Source organism: Simochromis diagramma, unplaced genomic scaffold, assembly GCF_900408965.1.
Source record: "Simochromis diagramma unplaced genomic scaffold, fSimDia1.1 OVJJ01000585.1, whole genome shotgun sequence".
Lineage (NCBI taxonomy): Eukaryota > Metazoa > Chordata > Actinopteri > Cichliformes > Cichlidae > Simochromis > Simochromis diagramma.
Window position 1 is genome coordinate 3,266,258 of NW_024387398.1, and position 24,170 is coordinate 3,290,427.

Sequence of the window (24,170 nt, forward strand, 5' to 3'; positions counted from 1 at the left end):
TCCCTCTCGTCTCTCCCTGTCTCGATCTTTCACGTCTTATCTTTCACTGTTTCACAGTTGACTAAACACTTTTTCTTCACCTTCATCTGTTTTTCCTCTCCATCCCTAATCTCTCCTCTTTTATCTCAATCTCTCACTGTTTTACACTTGGCTACAATTTTCCTACCCTTATTTTCTTTTTTCTCTCTCTCTAATCTCTCAAACCTTATCTCCATCTTTCTTATGTTCACAGTGGAAACTTCTGCTCTTACTAAGGAGATTGCTTTGCAGTTAAGCAATTATTGAGTATACAGTTCCAGGTACAGCACAATGGCAGAATCCCATCAAACCTCGCTGCCTAAAAACTGTGGAGTCTACACCGCTGCCATGAAAACACACAGACAAGTGGCATGAAATTAAATGAAAATCTTGGATGCACAGCACACTGCTTGGCAGTGATGTCATCGGAAAAAGCTGTCAAAAAAAGCACAGCATTGTTAGGAGGTAAGAAAACCAGTCGTACCTAGCATAATATAAATAAACTACAATTCCCTCTTTTATAAAATAATTCTGTTCATTATAACTAAATGGTGCTACTGGTACACTTCAGAAATAATAAATAAAATGCACTACCCACAGTATTTTTACATGAGTTAGTAAATCTATTCACTTAACTCCTTGGAATAAGTAAATGTGTGCACAGAGAACTCATTACGAGCAAAGCAAAGACAGCTGATGAGGCTGCCATTCTCATGCACCTGGTCTGTTAAAGCTTATAGGTGTACAGCCCACCTGGCAGTAAAGCTTAACTTAGCATCAAATGTTAACTGACCAGCATTCAGACTACTAATGAAATACGCTAGCACAAAAGCCCTAACCATTGTTTCCATTACAGGCAGAAGTAAGCCGTGCAAGCATGTGTGTGTTTGCGACTAGGGGATAAGACAAGAATGCAAACAGCAGGTGTCCAGGGAATTAATATCCCATTCAACAAAGACATGCACACACAGGCAGAGACAGCCCCCACCACATCTCACTCTAGACCACTGAGAAGTGAACTTTGCAGTCTGGCTGCCTTAGAGTGACACACGGGGTTGACTTTACGGTGACAAATGCATAGTGTGTGTGAGGTGGAGGTGGCAGCAGGACTGATTTGCCTTCAGGACAATATTATTGGTTGGCTACACCATTGGCAAGAGAGAGAACTTTTAGAAAGGAATGTTAAACGATAAATATCAAAAATACTAATAAATGAAAAACACGCCACTGTGGTAAAAGATTATCAGAGTTCAGTGTTGAGCTTAAATGTTTTGACATGCCTGCTTGTTGGCTAGTTAGCTGTGCTTCTTTTTCTCACCTTGACCCTGTATCTCTGTCTGTCTGGTTTTTGTTTTCTTGAACTCTGTCCTCTTTTTCCCCTCTATCAGGGACAATAGGGAATAACGATAAAGCACTGAAGTTTCCTCTCTCTGTTTTATCAGTCTCGGACACTGTGACATTTCCTCTTTCCCCTTTTTTCCTCTCCCTTCATTCTTTCACTCACTTTCATCCTTTGTTGACCTCTATCCCACACCTCATTTCCAAATGCATTCACTTCCTGTGCTAATCTCATGTTATTTTCCAAAAGCTCTTGTGCCGCTTCACTTTCTCATTCCTCCATTTTTACTCTCCGTCCTTCTCACTCATAGATAGATGTGCTCAATTTCATTCTCTAAATCTACCACTTACACAAGGAATCCTAATTGCTCTCTTCCTTTTCCTCTAAGCTCTGTGCTCGCCAGGTGTCATGCTGCTTTGAAATTGGCTCTGCTATAGCTGAAATCCATCCACTGCAAATGTTTAGATATTACATTTGGCCAATGCAAACTAAGGCAGCTTTAAGTGCTCTCTTCTGCTCTCACTTTTAAGGAGCACATCTATGTAGCAAGTGAAACGTACACCAAATAAAGGGGGAAGATTAATTGGCCTATGCAGACTTTACTAGCAGCCTTTGTGGAACTGTGAAAACAGTAGTGAAAAATAAATTCAGTGGTAGCATATGAGGAAAAACTTTAGATGTCATAAATACATTTAGACCAAAAATAAGGTATAATCTTTGCATATAATAGGAAACTGGATCAACACACATAGACTGGTGCATGTGCCAGTAGGGAGAAGTATGGGCAAATTAAACACATCAAATACAGTCAAGAGTATATCATTAACAAGAATGAGAAAGAGACTTAGCCCAACAGTAATCAAGAGAGTAACAGGGATCATGGTAAATGTATTTGTATAGCGCTTTACTAGTCCCTAAGGACCCCAAAGCGCTTTACACAACCAGTCATCCACACATTCACACACTGGTGATGGCAGCTACATTGTAGCCACAGCCGCCCTGGGGCGCACTGACAGAGGTGAGGCTGTCGGACACAGGCGCCACCGGGCCCTCTGACCACCACCAGTAGGCCACGGGTGAAGTGTCTTGCCCAAGGACACAACGACCGAGACTGTCGGAGCCGGGGCTCGAACCGGCAACCTTCCAATTACAAGATGAACTCCCAACTCCTGAGCCACGATCGCCCCATATCATGTAATATCTTAGATAATAAAGGAAAAAAATCAACTATCATGCAGCAGCTAATTGGAGCACCTACAAATAATGGTCCAGGTCTTCAATATGCTTGGCAAAATGATAGATGCTTATGTGCTGTTTAACTGTTTCATTTATGCAGTGTGCTCACTATGACGAATTATCTTTGTTACATGCACAACATAGAGTCAGTAACACAATTGAGAGATGTAGCCATGGCAAGCTTTCAAAAGGAAAACCTGATCAACACCAGCCTACACTTGGAGTCTGTATATTACCTACAACAGTTTGCAAAAAACTCAGTTTTGGAAATCTTGGGGAGTTTGTGGAACATTTGGTCTCCTGTGCAACCCTTTACTGCTGTTTTGAATCTTTGTCATAGTGATGATAATAGGCAATAAACTGTCTCCTGTTACAAAGCTGCTCTCTGGGATGTACAGCAATCATCACTCAAGAGTTTTCTGGGCAGTCACATATTCTTTATTCTCATATACACACAATTAAAAAGAAAAAAAAGTAAGTAATGAGTGCAAACGCAAGCTACAGTACCTTTGAGAGCGCTGAGATCAGGTTCTTTTTAAATTACACAAGGCAGGTTATTTAAAGGCTGTGCTTTCAGGAAAACAGAGAAATAAAAAGATTCAATATGTCAGCATGAGCGTTGTTTCATATCTGTCAGCAAAAGTGCTGAAGCCTAATTTATCTGTTTAAAAACGCTGAAAATTAAAAAAAATTAAAAGAAAAATTACAGAGCAGGCTAATTCGTATTTCATTCCTTTACTTTCTAAAATTCTGGCTCTGCTTTGAAAGCTTTTTTTTAACTTATGATCATGTGCCTGTACTGTACATCTGTAAGTGTATCTCATTGGTTCGCTCCATTTGTCCCAAGTACAAATGGAGCGAACCATTTGTACTTGGGACAAGTACAAAATGGTTCGCTCATGATGAATGATTAAGGCATTCCATCTGCCTTAATCATTCATCTCTATATATATTTCACATCTTTTCTATGTGTCTCTTTGTTAAATCTGTAACTACAGTCGTTGCATCAAGTGTTTGTTGTTTGGTTGTCCAAGAAATCAAAGGTTTGTCTGCTACAATAGGTTTCCTGCAGCTAAAGCAAGACATCACTATAGCCCCTTTTCCATTAGAACCTACTCGGATCGAGTCGACACGGTTCGCCAAGGTTTTCAGGGTTTTCCATTTGGTCATAGTACCTGGTACTTTTTTAGTACCTGCTCGCTTAGGGTTCCAAACGATCCGAGCAGGTACTAAAATGTGACGTCATCTGACTGCATTCCACCGATTGGCTGGTCAGTGGCGTCACTCGATGATTCATGAGCGCATCTCATTCACGAAAATTAAAACCGCCATTTTTAAAAACCAGGGAACGAGGGAAATGGCTACAAAAACAAAGCCATGGTCCCTGATGAAAAGCCAGAGACCAAGCAGCAGGTAGATTCTTTCTTCCACATCCACCTTTCTTGTTGGGTATTAATTCGGATGCGTTGTGATGAAGACAATCACAAATGTAAGTCGAGTCGTGGCCATCCGTGACGAGTCGATCTGAGTAGGTACTAATGGAAAAGGGGCTTATTAGACTCTGCTGGCTGTGTATACTTCTCAGAGGTATGGGGAAATTTTGCTAGCAGTTTTAAGTTATGCCTGCTAACCCATATTTGGGTAATCCTTCTCTGTACGAATAAATACGCTTGTTTTAGAGCTGTCCAATCTGCTGGATTCTAGGAATGCCAAGTGAAACTAAATAATGAAAGACGAGCACCAGAAAAGAGAACAAAGGTACAAACAAGGGCAGAGAGACCGGAGATAAAAGTCAGTTAAATATTTCCTTTACTGAAGGACACTCGCTTTCACTCCATAAAGGGGAATCCTGTCTGAATGATGCAAAATACATCTCCCTCCTATCTAATCTGTGCTTTCAATTTTGGGTTTTTCTTTTTTAACACTGCTTCATTCTGATTTAGCTTTATTGGATTTGTTTTCCCCCTTAAAGTCATCTTCATCTCTTACACCACATTTCTCTCCTATTTATGTCTCAGTCCTTTAAATTGTTTGTTATGCAGCTTTCACATTTAATACCCCAGACTGATTAGATTTTGTTGAAATCTGAGAGAGTAATGCATCTCCTTGTGTGTTCCATCATCAGTTGGTTTGTTTTCTGACAGTCCCAATTTATTTCCCCTTCCTTCATAGTCTATATTCTATCTTAATACTGATCCACCTCGAGAAATTTCATAGTTTGGTGTCGCTGTTAACCACACAGGCTTGACCACATTAGGGAGACGCCTGAAAGCATCCCTTTCTTTTAGAGTCACAAGCCAAAGGGGCTGTAAACCAGCCCTGTATTTGGTTAGCTCTTTTCTTTGCAAGAGTTTATAGGGTTGCATTGCTTTTGTCTCGATTTACTACTGCTGTACTGTAAGTGAATGGGCTGGGGTGCGGGTGGAGGGGTAATTTGGCTGCGGAGAGGCCACTTGACAAGAACAAGCCCTGCTGCTTCCTCAATGGGGCCCAGGTCAGAAAAAAATGAGAATGAGTGAACAAGAAGATAAGAAAATGAGATTAGGGTGAATGAGAGATTGAAAGAGGACATGAATGACAGAGACAGAGACACAGAAACACTGATGCATGCATGCACAGTGCAGTGACCTGTTTCTCCATAAGCTTCCAGACTCCATAAATAGTCTATCTGAGCAGTGGCCTGCAAACTGAACACTGTGGTGGAAGTCACTCTATTACTCTGCCACATACCCACAAATAACTACATAAAAATGTAAATACACAGGTGTAGTGAAGGAGTACAAACAGAAACTCACACTGAGAAAATAAAGTCCGTGCAGAAGGGAAATAATATGTTGCTTTGGTGACAGTGGCCTAACAAAACAGTGCCATAGCTTGTTAACATCAAACAACTCCAAGCTCACTGCATAGACACACACACACACACACACACACACAAATCTATACTAGTGTTATAGTATGACACACTCTCTGAAGTCCTCCAAGTTGAGGACTTCTCATTCAGCAGAAAGTCACAGAAGGTCATTCGTGACTCTGGGTTGTTTCTATGTGACACAAATTCTCTCTCATTATATGTCAAAGTTTCCATCTAACCAGTTTCATGTTATTTCTGGTGAATGCATGAGAGTGAACTGTGTGAGCTTGTGCCTGCCTAATGATGAGTGTGCAGTGTATGTGTGGGACTGCAGGCTAGATTTTTATGTGCTTCATGAATATGCATTTCATTTAAATTATGTACCTTTTCATGCCTGCGTGTTCTCTTGCACTAAGTTTTTGAGGACCCGTTTTGGGACCTTAACAACGAGGACATTTCGGCTGCTTCTTACTGCATCAAATAGCTGTTTGAAGATTAAAAGAAAATCACATGTAGCCTATTTTTTCAGTCACCATCAAATCAGGATTCTTCTGTAATTGTACCAGAAGTTAATTACTGAGGTCACCTGAGACATTAGTACCGCGAAAAGAAGAAGAAAATACAAGCTGTCAATTAATCACACAGGTGTTAAAGCAACCCCCAGGTTAACAAAACTTGCTTTCAAGTGGAAATGAAAGCAAACTGTGAAATAAACACCCACGCTGTTCACATCCATCACAGTTAACAGACCTTTTCTGGTCCAGCTTGGTTAAGAAGGATTTTCAGGCATGTTCTCTTCCATTTTATACTCCAAATGAAACGTGTTAGTTATTGATGGCTTGTCCGGGGGTAGGTAATTAATTTCCCCAAAGGGTCACATGAGAAACTGGGACTGTTTCAACAAGTGGAACTCAAGTCTGCTTAATATTAATTTTATCTCTTTATAAGCTTCTTGGCTCTGTCCTTCATATCAGTACCAGTTTCTCACGTGAAAGAAAATGGACTGACCACCCCTGAGTCATTATAGAAGCTTTTTTATGCTCCCGGGAAACAATGTTCATCCGTCTCAGCTTTGGCATAATTTGATACAATATGTAATGTGCTGAGAATAGACCAAAAAAAGAAAAACCAACGCACATTTCAACAATAAGGCTTTAGGATTAACTTTGTGTTCAAAAATGGATTTTCTAGTATTGATGATTAAGGTTAGAGTAAGAGCCTACTGTATATAGTAAGAGCCCTCACAAGTGCAGTACACTCCGGTACGTGCACCTCCATGTGTTTAGTTTGTTCGTTACATTTGAATATGTCTGTATGTTTTAATGTAGTATCCGGCTTGATCCATTTCCCAGAAGGGCAGTGCCCACTATCAACGCCAGCTGGCTCCCTCTTTGACAGGCTTAAAGTAATTATATAGAAAGGTCATGTGCCCGCATGCTGGAGAAACTTGAGGAAAAGAATATCACCCACTGACCTAGAAATGGAGCCTAAATGTTGGTTAGCCTCACTTGTGCCATTTGGCATACCATAACTGAATCAAACATAGTTAGAAGGGCACAAAGTGATTACCACAAGATGGCCATGGATGATAGGCGTGACATTAAGAGGCTGTTGGAAAACAGCAAGCTCACTGTGGTTTTTACTTCTGAGTTTAGCTCTGTCTGCTATTGCAATAACACTCGGCTGCTCTTCAGACAAATTACATCATCATCATACCCACGATAACAGTAAAGAACGGTCTCCACTTAACGATGGCTTTTGTTCAACAGTTACCAAAGGCTGTGTTCATTCATATGCAGAAATATTGCACAAACATCATAATTAGTTTCCTGATTCCCATAAAACAAAGCAGTACAACTAAAGATTCATGGAACACATCAAAACTGTTGGAACACATTTTGAACTTAACATTATCAGACTCTTTGGGTGGGGCTAGCAGCTGTATACAAAACACTGTTATTTGCAATGATGTCAGATAAATATTCAAGACAGAGCCAAAAGTAGCTGGGAAGTCTACACCACAGTACTTTAGTCACTGCAGATTGATCCAATCAAATTATTCCAAATTTAGGGAACTAGAACTATGTCAGCACAAATTAGCTGGTCTGCTCCATGCGCAGGATAGAACCAAAGTATTCAGAGATCTCGCACACACACACAAAATTCCAGCCCCACCATGAAATGCCATTTCATAGCCGAGGGTGTGGTGGTTAGAGCGTCCACTGGCCAATCAACACTAAGCTTTGATAAGAGCCAGAAGCAGCGGCTAAAGTGTGTGTGTCCACACAAACACGCAGCAGCAGCAGCAGCAGCAGCAGCAGGGATCCTACTGTTATGCGCTCTGTGGTACAGTAGGCTGGCACGTTGGGGGGAAATGGGGGTTGTGAGATGCTGCTGGCAAACTGATGGTGTGTGTGAGTGCGTGTGTCGGAGGGGGAGGTGGAGGTCAGAAAAAAAGTGGTAGAACTGAGGAGTGAAGCAAAGGAAAAGTAGAGAAGAAAAGAAGTTGGGCAGAAAGAGCGAGAGATGTAGGAGAAAAAACAACGGTGGGATAAAGATAAAAAGCTTGGAGGGGAAGGGAAATAAAAGAGCAGAAGGGGAGAAAGAACTAGCTGAGAAGAGAGAAAGCACAGAAGGTGTTGCCTGTACAAATCTTGCCAAAATTTACTGGTGGTGTTAGCGAGGGAACAGAAAACTAGACTGTTAAACTCAAATTTAGCTTGTGCAAAGCTGGCTGAGGAAACTTGCTGCCAGTCAACTACAAACACAGTGCATGTATGAGGATGCAATCATGCACACATGCACATTGTGACAAAATTAAAACATGCAAAGCTTGCACAAACACATGCAGAAAAAAAACAAACTGCAGCTCGAGCGATTGGAAGCTCCCTTTGGAGTTTACGGCATTTGATTCGCCCACATTTTCACAGCAGTTGAGGCAACAGTTTGGAATTTGAATCTCAGGGGAAAAAAAGTGTTTGTGCTTTTTTGTATGTGTGTCTATGCAGACCCTGTAGGGCAGGTGTGAACCGAACCCGAGAGAGAAAAGCCGTTCTTATGTTTCAATTCACTTTACCCAACCTCGTTAAGCCTGTTAAGCCACCCCCAAAAACCCTCCACTCAAATTAGATGCAAATGAGGCCTCAAGTGGCTTTCCAAGTAGAACATTACGGAATTGACTGGCCCGAGGTAATCTTTGAGGCTGGCAGCATGTGAGTGTGTCTGTTAAGTGAACAGTTGGGGCCACCACAGTTTTTCTCTCGTTAACCTTTCCAAATGTTTACAATAGTGAGGAAGACCGGGCTTTTAAAGAGATTGATTCTGTGGTTATGACAGGTAGACTGCGGCGCTTGCTTACTCGTTTTCACATGTAGCAGAAAGAAACTAGATTCAAACTTTTGCACTGTGTGTAATAAAAAGGCTAAGTGGGGGCATATTGTGAAAGCTACATGAGTGTTACAGTGCTTTCATGCTTTACAGTGCATCTTGACTGATTCTCTTCACTCCAGGCATCCACCGTTCCTCAGGAAATTTACCACTGTGAAATGTTTCAGTGTTATATAATGTGACAGCATATCATGAAATCCTCTTAACTCCATGTGTCACGTACTTCTGCTTTACTCTGCTGTGAATTTCTACAATTGGTTTCATAAAACTTCAAGCAATCGTTCTAAATTACTTTGATTCGATACATGTGTCTATAGAGGGTGCGGCAATGTAGAAGTTGAAAAACATTTTCCCGGAAAGATAAGGTGAAAGCCTCGCCTTAACTAAATGCTACATGTTTTGCGGCCTTGATGCATGTTCTAGTGTTGTGAGGTAACAGATACACATTATATTTTCTAATATTTCAGCGAGAGAGAGACAAGAAAACTTTTAAATCAGAAAAAAGATGGAGGATTTCAGTGCTACAATATTTAAAGCAATGTTGAAACCATGGGCGTAATTTCCAGGGGGGTTATGTTATCTTTACTCATTTCAGTTATTACCAGCAAAATAGTCGCACGTTTAAATTTGGACGTTGGAAATTTACCCAGATTTATTTATTTATTTAGACAGAGATCTTGAACTATATTCTACACCAGCGGTCCCCAACGGACCGGTTTATGCTCGACAATATTTTCACGGACCGGCCTTTAAGGTGTCGCGGATAAATACAACAAAATAAAACTAGTACCGGTACCGAAAAAAAGAAGATTTATTCATAACACACGTGAAAAGACCCAGGAAAACCGAGTTAACAATAAAAACAATAACAAAATAACGATGAAAACCGATAAAAACCCTGAAAACCACACATTTCACACCTGAGCCTCAACTTTCGCGGCCCGGTACCAAACGACTCACGGACCGGTACCGGTCCGAGGCCCGGGGGTTGGGGACCGCTGTTCTACTCTAGGATGATGTGAGTTGATTTAAATGTATATGGTCCATTTCATTTTAAAATGATCAGTTAAACTCTTTTAAGCATGAACAATTCATAAAGTTCTTTTTTTTAACCCAAATCCTAAGGACTTTTATCCCTAATTGTGACTTTTCACTTCACTTCAAGTTTATTGCCAGTTTTTGCCACCATGAAAAAGTCTGTTATACCATAATGTCAAGCCACAATGACGAGTGTGTTAGTATACCATAGAAAAAGCCCGGAAAGTCTTGAAATATGGACGAAAAAATAAAAACTTATAGTCTTAAAGAATCACTGCCAATGGAAATCATCACCTTAGGCTTTTGCAATCTGTAAATGTGTCAGTGGTGAAGTGTGGAAGTATTCGATTATAGTTGAGAAACTTTTTGAAATTTACAACTTTTACTTAGAAGTTAACAACTTTTTTGTTACAAGAATCTGTTGTCCACATGAACTTTATCACAACTGTCAAAATCAAATCCCTGCTTAGGGCAATGATGCTCATCTCGCTTAAAACAAAGTGTCTGTTGTAACCTTTAGGACTAGAATCTCATCCATTTTAATGTTTCCCAACTCAGACTCCCTAAAATATATCTGCAGAGGGAGAACGAGATGAAGGTAGAAAAAGAGGGAGGAAAAGAGCAACTCTTGGCCAAAGTCACATCTGAAACACTGACCTGGATAAATCAGAGAAACATAAACACAGAGTTTCTGGACTGAAAAGGGAGGGAGGGGGCGCTGCTACCCCAAATATTCAACCCTGGGGACCCCAGGGAGACGCAGAAGACCCCGTTATCCCACTTCCCCATCACAACCTGCTCTAATTATTTATTTTTCTTGGGTCTAAATGTCTTCGGGGGATTACTGTGCAAAAGCCAACAGGTCCTAGGAGGTCACAACAGCCCTGTTGAGTAGCAGAGGTATGGGGGTTCATTGTTAACACTCATACATACACACACAAGAAAAGCAATCACACCAGCCAGTGCAAACACGCAGGCACACAAACATATGAAACAGCTCAGCCAAGCAAAAATCCGCACACACATGCTAATCACATGTTCATATCCACCAGTACCCCCCACATCCACACACACACACACTCACACATATTCACAAACATGACCCCCCACTTTCCTCAGCAGCCTACTGATTGTGTTTGTTGTCTCAGGTTAGGTCTGTTGTTGATCCCCTGCAGGGCTTTTGGCTGCTCTGTTGTCATGCATAATCACTTCCATACCTTAACAGCAAAGGTGTGTGTTTGTGAGTGCATGTGTGTGGCTGCGCTGATGTATACGTGTCAAGATCAGGCTGGAGGTGGCAGCAGCGCCTGTCAGAGTTCTGTCCCTGCCTAAGGAATGAATATGATTTTAAACTGTCACCCAGGCTAAGAATAAAGAAAGAAAGAACCAGTAGTTCTTGAAGTGAAAAACACTGAGGATCTAGTTCAGTTTTACTCATATTCTACAAAACTTTAGAAAGTCTTACCCAGGCGTGTGAAAGAATACAGTTTAAAGTGATTTAAGGCGATTTTCTCACATTCTTTTGACCTGTTTAAAATTTCAAAAGCTTTCTCTAAAAACATAGTTGGTGACTGTTTTCTTAACCACCTCTGTTCATTGGGGGTCGCAGGTGATTTTAGGGCACTTTTGTGTGTGCAATATATTAAGCTAGAATAAAATAGCAGTATTTTAAACTAAAGGTATTGCAGCTTTTCACAGTAAGACGTACCCTTTGAGTAATATGCTGACAGGATTTTTGATAGCAGTAATTTCCTTACGATTTTTAAAAGCCACATAAAGCCAGTCATCGTCTATAAAAAAAAAAAAGCTTTATCCACTTTTATACAAAAGTTATGTCCCAACTTTATATAGCCTGAGTAGTAATCATGGCAACAACATAAAAAGTACCAGAAATAGTACCAGAGTTTTACATACAGGACGGGGGTTTATAAGATAATATAAAAACATGAATTTAATAAACTAAATGGGATGTTGATGCACATGGATGCTATTACAGTAGCCTGCTGTATGAAATAAGTAAGTTATGTGCAAGTGATGAAAGTTTAACAATGCACGACTAAGTTTTCGAGATGTTTTTTAAAAATGTATTTAAAATATTTTGCTCGGAAAAATCTGCGAAAACGTGCAGTTTTCCTACAGAGCATGTTAAGTTTAAAATGCACTATCCACAATTCAGGAGCATGGGAGTAATGCAAAGGGAGAAAAGGTGAATAATAAGGTCAGAGTGCCCTCTATGATGAACTTTGGTTAAATTGATGCAATTACAGATAAGTTGAAATAAAACAACTGCTCTTACAGGCGCTCGGCATTCCTCGGTATTCCTTTCGGCACAGTCTTCAAACCCAGACCCTGGCAGTCCACATGAGATCCGGAGCAGCTACACTTGTGTGGGCATCCATTCACCGATGTAGCGCACACCAGCAGAGCGAAAGCTAGAGTCCAAACCCGGCAGAGCGCGGCGCGCTTCCCCGGCGTGGTCGGAGGCATTATAGCAATCCACCGAAATTACTTCCAACAGACGTTAATTGAAAATCCGCGGGGGGTGAAGGCGACACCGTGGAAGTGCGGATCCTGTGTAAGTTGAAGACAGGACGTTTTTTTTTTCTGTGGCAGAATTTTTGGAAAAAAGAAAGAAAAACGCAAGCCGAAATCAAATTAAGTTCGCTGTTGCACGAATTCAGAAAACTTCTCTCCAGAGACTCGGTAACTACGAGTCTACTTAAAACATCCCTTTGCCAGTGACGAAGAAGACAATAACAACGTAGATATGACAAAAACTTTAAATATCTATTCGTGCGTCACTCAGCTCAATGCGTAAAAGTTTCCCCAAATGTTCTCCATTCCCAAACTCTCCGAGAACTTATGAGCCTAGCTTCTAAACCTTCCAAGGTGAGAATATTCAGCTGGGGTGTAACCTCCTTCCAAGGAACATCCCTCCGCTGCCGGGGAGTAAAAAGTGAGAGTAGTAAAGGAGTTATAATCACACACATACAAAAAAAAAAAAGTTGAAAGCGCAGTGGCGCAACACAGACTGGTTCGCCTGGCGATTGTGAGAGCGAGAGAGGCAAACAGATTTGTATTTAGGTTCCCCCCAAAATCCTCCTTCCCTCTCCCTCCCTCCCTCTCTCTCTCTTTCTGTTGATGTCAGGAGAGTCGGAGAGCTCTACAAACTTTGATTCGTCCTTTATCTTCCCCAAGTCTGTAAACCAAACTCGAGTGAAACTCTATCCACGGAAGCAGTGTACTCATTTTAGCTGATTTCTCAGCAGCTCTTCTTTTATTTTTATAGCCCATTTATCAACGTAATGAACTTGCTATCATGTTTTGGTTTTGAGGCGCGTCTTTTTTCAGCCATATTTATCATGCATCATCCTGCGGGAGTCTGTGTTGTGTGTCAACTTCATTGATAGATGCTTTAACAAGTAGCATATGACAAAAATGCTGGATGACAGCTCAGTCATAGTTGATCACATTTAATCAAGCTGAACTTATCTGTTATGGTGTTGGAAAATCCACACAGTGTACAATGACTGTGGGGGTGAAACGAGGCTTGTTGTGACAGGTGATACATATATACATATATGATCAGCTCAATATAAATAAGTATGGATTTAAGGTGAGTTAAACTTATATTCTTAGTGGCCACAGGCAAAAGTTAAAGCTCTTGCTAATAGTCCAACTACTCTTCATCACTACACAGACTTGCACACAGCTCTTGGTGCAGATAGCAGGACTAAGGCTAAGAGTTTCAGAGCAGATAAAGTATGAAGACTTGCAGAGTGTTGCAGTAGTGCTGCTGCCCTCTATTGGTAGAAGGAAATAAAGGTGGATTATCATCAATTGCAGTTATAAAATAATTTCATTTCTAATTGAATCAGTGTTGTCTAAATTAATCCAGTGCATTCCTCCAAATCTCCAAAAATCTGATGGGCTTTTTCTCAGCAGTGTCTCAGTCTTTAATTAACAGTGGGGAGTTCATAAATATTGTAATGCTTGGGTCTCAAACTGAGCAATTCAATATTTCATTCTTGGTCTCACTCTAATTAAAGCATCAGTTTTCCTGCCAGTGGGAGCAAAAGGGAGACTTGTGACTAGTTTAATATTTGATTAATTCTCTGTAAACAAATCTACTTCGAAGGTTTTTCAAAAATTCCCAAAGCTTTTAGAAATCCATCCCATATCTAATTTAAATTTTAATGGTTTGCATTTGGTGTTTGTTCAGTTCCAGAAACAGACTGATTCACAGTTAGTCATGAATTTTTTCAGTGCCTTGCAGAAACTTGCATTAATAGATTTGCTGAGGTGGAAAACACATCATCATCAGTCTTTCTGCTCAAGACTGGGGATATTGGACCTTCTACCACTGTTGTCTGAACATTTCATTATGCAATATTAATACCCCAATCTAGTGTGTGGGTGCAGGATTGTGATGTCAAGAAAAGAAGCTGCTTTGAAAATGAGCTTTGCGTCACTAGAGCAGAGGAGCTTTGTCGTGACTAATTCAAGCACCTCCTGGGGCTCCGCCAGGTGCCCTCTGGCATACAGGGAAACCAAATCCCGACAGAGTTTCCTGGGTCTACACAGACGTTTCCTCCGTGCTGGATGTACCCAAAAAGGCAAAGTAGTGAGCATTCTGTTAAAGAAAGTAAGCCAAGCCTCTGCACAGAGAAACCTCAACAGAGTCCGTCGCCTGTCCTAGCAAAATACATCCCAAAATTTGAAAGTGGGTAAGCATGACAATGACTTATGACCCTTAAATTCAGCATAATCTAAACAAAAAGTGTATCAACACTAAATTTCCTAACCACATGTATCCACATGTGCATCCATTTACTCTTGTGACAATAAGGTACACATACACAGACACACACATAGAGCCCTTTCCATCAACAGAAAATGAGGATGGCAAACCAAACCAAAGAAAAGTTTAGAGGCTGAGCCTATAGAACAGAAAAATGGGAAATAAAACTATTCATTTCTTGTTCTGATTGGTCATTAGTTTAGTAAAGTCATCAATACTGGTGAAAGATGTTGGTGCTGCAGAGCTAACAGACCTAAGGCGTGGTAAATTAACATAAAACTTACATCAAATCTGTAACAATTGCCTCTGGATTTCAGCAACACACCACTGTGCTTTCAGCTTAGATGGGGCTGAGATGGTAATGGCGTTTTATAATACATTTAAAACTGCTAACAATCTTTAATTACCTGTGACAGCAGTTATTAAATTCTTAATCTAACAAGGCTAAAGAAATTAAATATATTTAAATAAATAAAACAGATTATTGACCTGTCTTGTGCTGGCATTTGTTAAAAGTCTAAATAAATATGGCTCATTTTGATGTACATTTTGGTAATGTCGTCAAAAAAGCCACTACATGGGATATAGTTATATTCTTGACTTCACCAGCTGCTTAACAACTATCTTGCATTCTGTCATTTGGACAGGAGTAGCAGGAGAGAACAGGATGTACAGACAGATATACAAAGAGATTCAAAACAAAAATCAAGGCTGTATTGGCTGATCAAAAAGTAAAATAAAACACTTTCCAACAAAAAAGGTACAAGAAGAATGAGGAACGCACAGAACCAACAGATGATCTGACAACACACAAGTTGATAAGCAAGACTATGTTACATTTACTGAGCAGATCAATGATGAAACACAGGTAAAAAGAGACAAGGGTGTATAATAACAAAAAAAAACCTCAAATGCAAATTAAACTAATGACCTAGACACTGGGCTTTTCTGATTTCATTTCATCATTGTTCCTTTTTTCCTCTTTTGCCCTCCTACCTGTGATCCAGAAGTCAATATCTACACCCAGATGAAGAATGTCTCAATCCCTTACAAGCATCTGAAGGAAAGAGAGACAGAAGGCTTGCATTGGGAGCGATCATGGATGATGCACAGTTGCATCCTTTGCTAAATATTTTAATGTTCAACAGTTCACCATATAAGACACAGTGTCTGACAGAGTGACTAAGCAAACCAAGGAAGGAGGAGGACTCTAAACAGTTTGTCACATTTATCCACATCTTGTTTTCATTACTCAATATAATCAAACTTTCTGACCTTCACTGTTTCAATGTGTTTTTAATGGTATGATATCTTGTCAAAGTACCATGCACTATAGTCCTTAATATAAAAAAAAAAAGTTATGAGCACTGTTATCCGGTTGTTAAGTGATGACGTGACGAATCCTACTTCCGGGCCTAAAGTAGTCTGCGTTTAATATGGCTTTTGTGTTGTTAACATGTTTAATGTTTTGTATTTTCTTCTATTTAAGCCAGACACGCTAGTGACGTCAGATTTAACGACCGGATACCCTAGATTAAAATAAAATAAAATAAAATACAGCAGTAGTTGGGCTATCCGGTCATTAGCCATTTCCGGGTCCAAACTCTTCAGGTCCCAAAGTCAGATGAACACTGCAACGTCACCGAGAGTTAAAAACTGTCTAAATTCTTTCATCTTTAATAAAAATGATCAGTGTGGCTCCTCTACCAGGTGTAACAATTACATTTAACATTCAGGCATTTATGAAATTTAATAGAATTCACAATAACCCAAGAGCATTAGTACAACACTGAAGACTCATCACTGGAAAATAATACATAAAAATAATAATAAATAAACCTCAGGAAATAAAATAAACAGAAAAATTGAAGACTTAAACACAAAAACGGAGGAAACAAACCTAAACAGCAACTCAACATATATAAAACTACTAATTCAAACTTCAAAATCAGCACAAAACCATAGGACCATCACAATGTGTTGTGTAAAGGCTTGTTGCATTTGTGGCACCAAGTGTCAACATGAATCCAGTTAAGTCTAATCACAAATTCTAATGTCTGCTCTCTCCCTCATTGTGATGAAGAGCTGGTTCTGCCAATACTGGCCTTGGGGTCTTTTGAAAACCAGCCCACATTTTGATAAATCTGAGATCCTGTTATTAAACAGTGTTACTAGCAGAATTTAGAGTAATTTCAATGGAAAGAAAATCACAGTGGACAGAATGTGTGGGCTGCATCCTCCAATAATTGATGAAGTTCTTGTGGAAGCCTCATCCATTGCTACTGACGTCAATGGCTCCAACGTCGAGCCCAGCAGTTTTATTGTGCCAGTTTTTTGTCACCAAAACAAATCTTTTTATGGTGGAAACGACAGAGTTGTGGCACGAACTCCAACACAGTGCGTGCACTGCCTGATGCTGCAGTGAGTGATAGTTTACACTTGTCCTTGGGCATACCTTTCAAGAGAGCGAGGTTTCCTGGACTAGGAACAGCAAAAATGCATCATAGGCAACAATCTAACTATCTAATGCATGTTTGTAACGAGCTGAGAAACTCACAGAGACCCCGAGAGAAAATCACAACCCTATTATGTATGTGCGATTCCGTTGATGTGACACAAGCAATTCAGACTTGTCCCCCATTGAAAATGCTACATAAATGTTAATTGGGTTGACCTTGTATGATTACCATTGTTACTCAATGGAAATTGTCCTGTCGCTGAAGGCAACAAGAGCTGTGTGAACAAATAAATAACAATCAACCATCAGAAAAACAACACACTGAAACACTCAAAATGAAGGAGATACTATCTTATTTTTCCTAGGACAAACCAATGCTTATGAAACCACTCTCTGAAGGCTTTGTTTGGGCTCTCTGCGCTAAGATGCATGTCATTAACTTTTGAGGTTGAGGGTTTAAAATTTTGTTCAGGACCTTTGATTCATGAGCCCTTCTTAAGCATTTTCTCCTAGAGTCCCCGCTGTAGTGCATAAAGCGGAAAAACCAAAAACATCCAGAGTGCCTGACAAAATGAGACATTAAGCATTTCAAAAGTGAATGGAGTTGGCTGCCGCTGAACTTCTCACACCACATAACTAGGCCCACTCTTTCTTTCGTTTTGTCTTTCTTTTCTCACTCTTTCTCTTGCCATTCCTTTGGTGCCCTTTTCAACCCTGCATCGCATTCTGCCCGCTTCTTAATCTCAAAACTTCCTTTCTTTCTCTTCAAGTCATTGAGTCTCACCACATCCCTCATACATTTCTGTTTTCCTTCACAAATGCCCATCATCTTTCTTTCTATGTAATTCCCTCTTTATTTATTGTACCAATGTTTTCGTTTTTATGGTCTGCAAAACAACGTGCTGCTAATTAGCATCTTTTTGTGGTTCTTTATGTGGAAAGCAACAGCTTCACGCATCCATGCTCAGAGAGGTAAACAAGGATGCATTAATATTGTGCTGCCACAGGAAATTTCCCTTTTTTTCAGCACATGCAAAAGACAAAATATATTCATAGAAGGTCGTTTGGTTCATTTTAAGGAAATATGAGTAACATCTTCTCAACGTTGTCAACTTTAATACACTTTAATTGTTCTTTCCATAATAAACATGTCGCTTCCTGTGTGAAAGGGCCAATTGTCTGATTGTTTTCTCTCTATTACTGCAGCGTCTTTAACTTGCAATAGAAAGATGCCATGAGATGAACGTAATTGTGTATTAGTGGTATAAAAAGTAAAAATAAGCCTGAAGTAGTGACTCTAGATCATTCTGACTTTATCATAATATTTTACCTAACAACATGTAATAAAATAAATAAATAAAAAATTAAGGTCAGCATTTTTTAAAGTATTGATCATAGTTAATACATTCAAGTTAATTTAATATGATGCAAATACTGGGATATTCACTTCCTGCCCTTTCTCGCTTTTCGCTTCTCCTCACATGTATTTTCCTTTTCTCTTCTCCTCGCTTCCACCTCCTTAGCTTTCGATAGATTAAAGAATAATTGGTGGAAAATTTGGGCTTCTCTTAACACTGGGCCCCATCAATTTAACTGGTCTGATATCTGATGGCATATTAATGGTTCACGCTACAAAGCTGTGTGAGTGCCCATGGGTATTAATGTAGGTGATGTGTGGGCCTAATTTAACAATTTTTTTAATGCCTGTGATGAAGTACGTCCTCATATGTGTGTGTGTGAAAGAGAACGTGTGGTTTAATGGGTTTTTTAGCCAGACAGATTTTTGGCTGAGCTCTGCTGTGGCCCCTGCAAAGCTATTATCTCCACATACACTGTGTACACACTTCCTTTGTGTGTGTGTGTGCGAGAGATGGAGAGAGGACGAGAGAAGAGAAAGCCAACTTTCGAAGGGGGCTATCATAACATGTGTACATGTGTACCCGCAATGGACCACATGTGAGTTTTTTTCCTAGCTGGGGTAGAGAAAACCCTGACCGAGAGATCCCTCATCTATCCTCGTCTTTTCATCTAACTACTTCAGGAGTAACTTAAGCTCTCACTCTAGGCCAGCTAGTCTAACTCCAGCATCAATTGTATCCATCTTGAGTTTTTGTTTTACTTTAGAACATACTTAACGCAATGTGCACTAATGAAGAAATATTCAAGTAATCTGTGCTTTTATTTAATTGAAAAATATATTAAAAATCAAACTTTCCACTCTTCGTAGAATGAAGTTATTCTGAGATGTCTAGTGATTCATACGTTTAAAACAGTACTCTTGCAGGGAAGGTATTAAGGCTTTACTTGCTTTCTTAAATTCCTACAGGATTAACACGTATACATCATTCACATATAAAGGGATTTTAACATTGTTCATCATTTTGTAGTTGGTCACTAAAGGACCTGATTAATTCATGGGCTTAATCACTAGTTTCAAGCCATATTCAAAACTGCACGAAGTTCATTTTGTTCTTCTTCAAGTCAAAAAGGAGGCTAAATGAGGGGATGCTCACTCACTAACAAGTCCCTTACCCAAAACAACAGCAAGCCTCAGTTTCAACATGCGATCCAGCTCTCTGGTTTCAAATATCAAGATGGCAACAATGAAAGGATGCTGGCTGAGACTTCCTAAAAGGAGTTTGCAGATCAGTGGGTTTCATCACATATACGTTCATCGTCTATGTGCACTCTATGAAAAATAGTTTAACTGCTACCCATAAAATAAAGATGAAATTAATTAACCAACCAATTCACAATACCCCAGATTATTTTGTTTATAGTTTGGTGCGTATAATTTGTTGACTTCCATGATCTTTGGCTGCACCACTTTCTCCCTGGGTGAAGGTTGGACTGGACACATCCACCTCCAACATATCAAAGGCACATTGTGTGAGTTACTTTTTAAAATATGATATTTTTTCCTCACATAGGCATCCGCACACAATAATCAGTTAAATATGCTACAGGATGATATTTTCTACTAATCACTGGTTAGTTTTAGCTTTGGTGTGACTTCATTTTAACTCTGCTCCTGTGGGTCTTTTATTTTAAATGTGCTAAATTAACTCATATTTTAACCTTGAACCTAGCACACCTACTTGAGTCCTAATTTAAACTATCTGTTCCCATTAGCCCAATTCAGCTTAACAGTAACTCTTAAGAATTTTTCTGAATGGACTGTACGTTATGATGAAAGTCAAGAAAAAGTTTCCAGGGCCTCTAATAGACCATTGTCCCCATAAAGTCCCCAACTTAAAGCTGAATAAAGTTAAATATTGCACAGCTCTTTTCTTAAGCACACACACTTGTGCTTCTCAAAGTGCAGTTAAATAATGCCATATGTTGCTTCACCACCTTTGTTTCATTGTGAAGATATTTCTTCTCTTGCTGCTTCCCGTGTTGTGTTTGATTGATGGCGTTATTTTCTAGAACATCACACTGATGCACACAATCATGCGCAGAGACACACGCCATCAAACTGAAACCTTAGTTGTGTGTTAGAAGGATTATTTTGCTCAGGGAGATCCAAATGTCTGTGGACAGACTGAGTTAGTGATACTCTTACAGTGTATTTTACTCTTTCAGAAATATTGAAAAGAAACCTGACTTTCCTTCTTTTAGTGTGTGATATGCATTTCAAAATTATAGAGGAAATATTTCTTTATTTTGTGTAATTTGGCCACGACATCTCACCTTTGTGCATTTCGTGAAACACAAGACCTGGAAACACTTAGAAAAGCCGCACAGTTCTGTAGAGCAATTTGTTATTTGCTGTAGATCTGCATGTACAGTACACACATACACCACCTATAATGGCTGGGCAGCCATGTGTTTGTGTGATTTAAGGTTCAGTAATAATAAGTCATTAAACTCTAACCTATGTGATTAAACTACTGATTGAGCAGCAGCACATCTGCACAGCTGACCCCTTGCATATGTGTGTGTAAGTATGCTGTACCACAGCCCTAAGCTATTTACTGACAGGCACAGCAGCATTTGTCTGCAGACGGTACAGCAGGAAAAAGGTCTCAGGAGTGCTTACATTTATGTGTAACAGCCACAAACATTAGACACATTAGCCATTTCCTCACTGTTGGCAGAAATGCTACCCAAGGACTAAAACTCAGTTTGTTAATTGTTTATTGTTTTATTATTTTTTTAGCACTCGGCCCAACATTTATGTCAATGGGATGCATGAATGTGTTCTTTAAAAGAGGTTAAAAATCAGATGGAGATAAAAGAGAGAAAAAAATGCAAGGGGAAAGTAAGACAGAGAGATATACATATAGTTATTTTCTGAGTGGCAAATAACCAACTAAAATATTTCTATTCACAGTGAGTGCGGTAGCCACAGTCACTAAAAAACCTCCTACACTCAAACACACAGAGAGACACAGAATCCTTTGTCTAACGGGAAAAAACAGAGCTGAGTAAACAAAAGATCAAGACGACAAATGGACAAGACAGACATAAAAAGTTCAACCATTTAAAATGTGCCCATATCCTCAAGCCTTTAAATATGTTTAACATAGCAACTTTTAATTGATCTGACAATGAGAATGAAGTTCCAATAATGCCTTAATTGAAGCTATACACAGCTAGCTATTTCTGTGCATATCATTATAGTGTGTTGCAGAAGCCTGTGCCATCTTCACTTAATTTAAAGTGAAAGCTAATTATTTAGATGTTGATTTGTAAACCTACACTCCTCGAGGAACCTTTGTAAAGGCTCTATTACACTAAAATAGTGTGCATGTGTTTAAGCGTGTGTGTGTATTCAGTGCAGAGGTTAACCTCTTCCTTTTCCGCCCTAACAAGGAATGGTCAGAGGTCGCGATACAAATGAAGGGAGAGAGGGAAGGGGGATGAAAGGATAAATTGTAGGAGGAGGCAGGGAAGGGAGACGCTAGATTGATTGGATGCCAGATGTCTAATAAGGTCTATAAATAACCATCTGACAGCACACAGCGGAGTTTGGGCAATGTCACAAAATCTGGTTTCATTACTAAGTAACAACAATATTATTTGTGATATTGATGCATTTGATCTATAAAAGCCATCAAACATTTTACCAGACATTAAGCATTATTGTAACTATTCTTTCACTGAATACGAAAGTAAATGCACATTTAAAAATAAGTAATTTTCAGTGATAAAGTTAAAAAAATCATTTGTTTTGATGACTGAATACACAGAAACCTGCATCAGAGTTGCAAATAAGAGAGCTAAGATGCGATTCAGCATGACTTTCAATACTGATATTGATGTTCAAAACCATTCTATCTCCTGTCACAGTATATTTACACACCTGTATGGAGTCATTCATGAAATGATGCCAAAGTGTTATTAATCTGTCTTTGTCTCTGAAAATATATATTTATTGTTTGAAATCTGACATTTGAGAAATGTGGTGCAGTCATTTCTTTTGAATAGTAGCTCAAATTTGGGCAATAGCTCAGACAAAAGACCAGATCAGCTTAAATCTTCTCACCGTGAAAATCTCATTAGCACTTCGATTGTATTTGCACTTTCTTGAGTCAGATGTTAGCATAGCTCAAAGGGTTTCAGTTTAAAATCTACATAAACTTATCTGCCCAGGAAGTAAAAGACAGGACTGAATAGTATTTCTACTTCCTATCTCCCTCACTCTCCACTTTCTCCCTGTCTGTCCTCCCTCCATCCATCTCTGCACTTTCCTTTGGTTTGCGTCGACATTCTTCTCTATCTGATAGCTGTAGTCTTATCAGTGTGGAGGTGCTGAGTAACGAGCAGTTCCAAAACTACACCGTATAACAACAACACATTCCTGCCTGGTGTGTGGAAGTGAGCGTCAGTGCCTGCGTTTCATTCAGATATGTTTCAGTCTGCGCCTGTGTCACAGGAAAATAGAAAGAACGGGTCTGTTTTTGCAAGGTGTGGGTGTATGTTTCTAGAGATATGAAGGTGATGCAAAAACGTGTGCGTGCATGCGTGTGTGAGTGCGTGCTTGGTGTGGACACATTCCTCTTCGCCACTTCTAAACCCGGCTGACTCTGCTCTGAAGGCCAATCAAAACAGGCATAAATCGCGGTGGGATATAAAAGCCAAAGCTGGGAAGAGTATGCGCCTGTGTGTGTCTGTGTATGTTTTGTGTGTGTGCTTATGCACACAAATGTCGGTGTGATACAAGAGAAACACTTTCAACTTTTAAGGTCCTTTGACTGAAAAAAGAAAAAGAATCGGGTCTTTTTTTTATAATTACAGTGAATTAAGCTTAGCTGATATCTGTCATTCTTAAAAAATATCATAAAAGTACCATAAGTTCTGAATATTTTACGATAAAAGAATAATTATGATACGGGACATTTAATCATAAACAGGCCACACAGGGCACGAAACCCATAAGAAATCATTTCAGAAGAGAGAAACCTTTAATGAAAGTAGGCACTTGTTAAATGCTCTGACACAAATTTGAGCTGACTTTACCCCGTTCAACTGCCAGCATGGATCACTGGCTAATTTACTGCATGTTACCTGATCCACTGGGGGAATACCATCACAGGTGTGGGGGAATATGTGTGTTTGACTGTGGGTGTGTGTGTGTTACAGAATCTAGGGTAATACTATTACCCTATCAGCGTCTCATTTCCACCCCCAGTGCTCTACCTGTGATGCTATCTGTTCCATTTATTAAGATATGATTACAAACATGCAGGCTTTCTGCCTGGTATGAGAGGTGCATACCTCAGTGTGTGTGCTTCCTTTCATCTCTGCCAGGAGATTTCCTCATGGTAGCCTGAAAAAATATATATATATTAAATATAAATATTAAATTATATTCAAAATCTAAATTAATCATTATATTACAAATATTTGTTCAATGTGCTTTTATTGTAGATGACAAAAAAACCACAGTTTTGCTGTGTGGCCACTCTTATTCTAAAGTAGGGAGAGACTGCTTCTTTCACTTCAATTGCTGTGGTGGTAATGGCACATTAAAATAGTTTACATTGTTTGAATCATGACAACCTATAATGCAACAACTTGACCTGTATTTTTA

The 24,170-nt window shown here is 39.5% G+C and overlaps 1 protein-coding gene across 2 annotated transcripts in view; it reads right to left on the reverse strand.

Moving 5' to 3' along the window:
* slit3 (slit homolog 3 (Drosophila)) overlaps positions 1-12,950 on the reverse strand; it is a 236,253-nt gene extending 223,303 nt beyond the window's left edge. The window contains exon 1 of one of the 2 annotated variants that reach the window (XR_005693007.1): positions 12,169-12,949. Coding sequence is in view for 1 of the 2 variants with exons in the window: in XM_040010459.1 (XP_039866393.1) it covers positions 12,169-12,359 (191 nt within the window). In the remaining variant the exon portion in view is untranslated. Of the gene's footprint in view, positions 1-12,168 lie in introns of both variants that reach the window. The other variant, XM_040010459.1, reaches the window with a different exon arrangement.
* Positions 12,951-24,170: the final 11,220 nt, after the last annotated feature.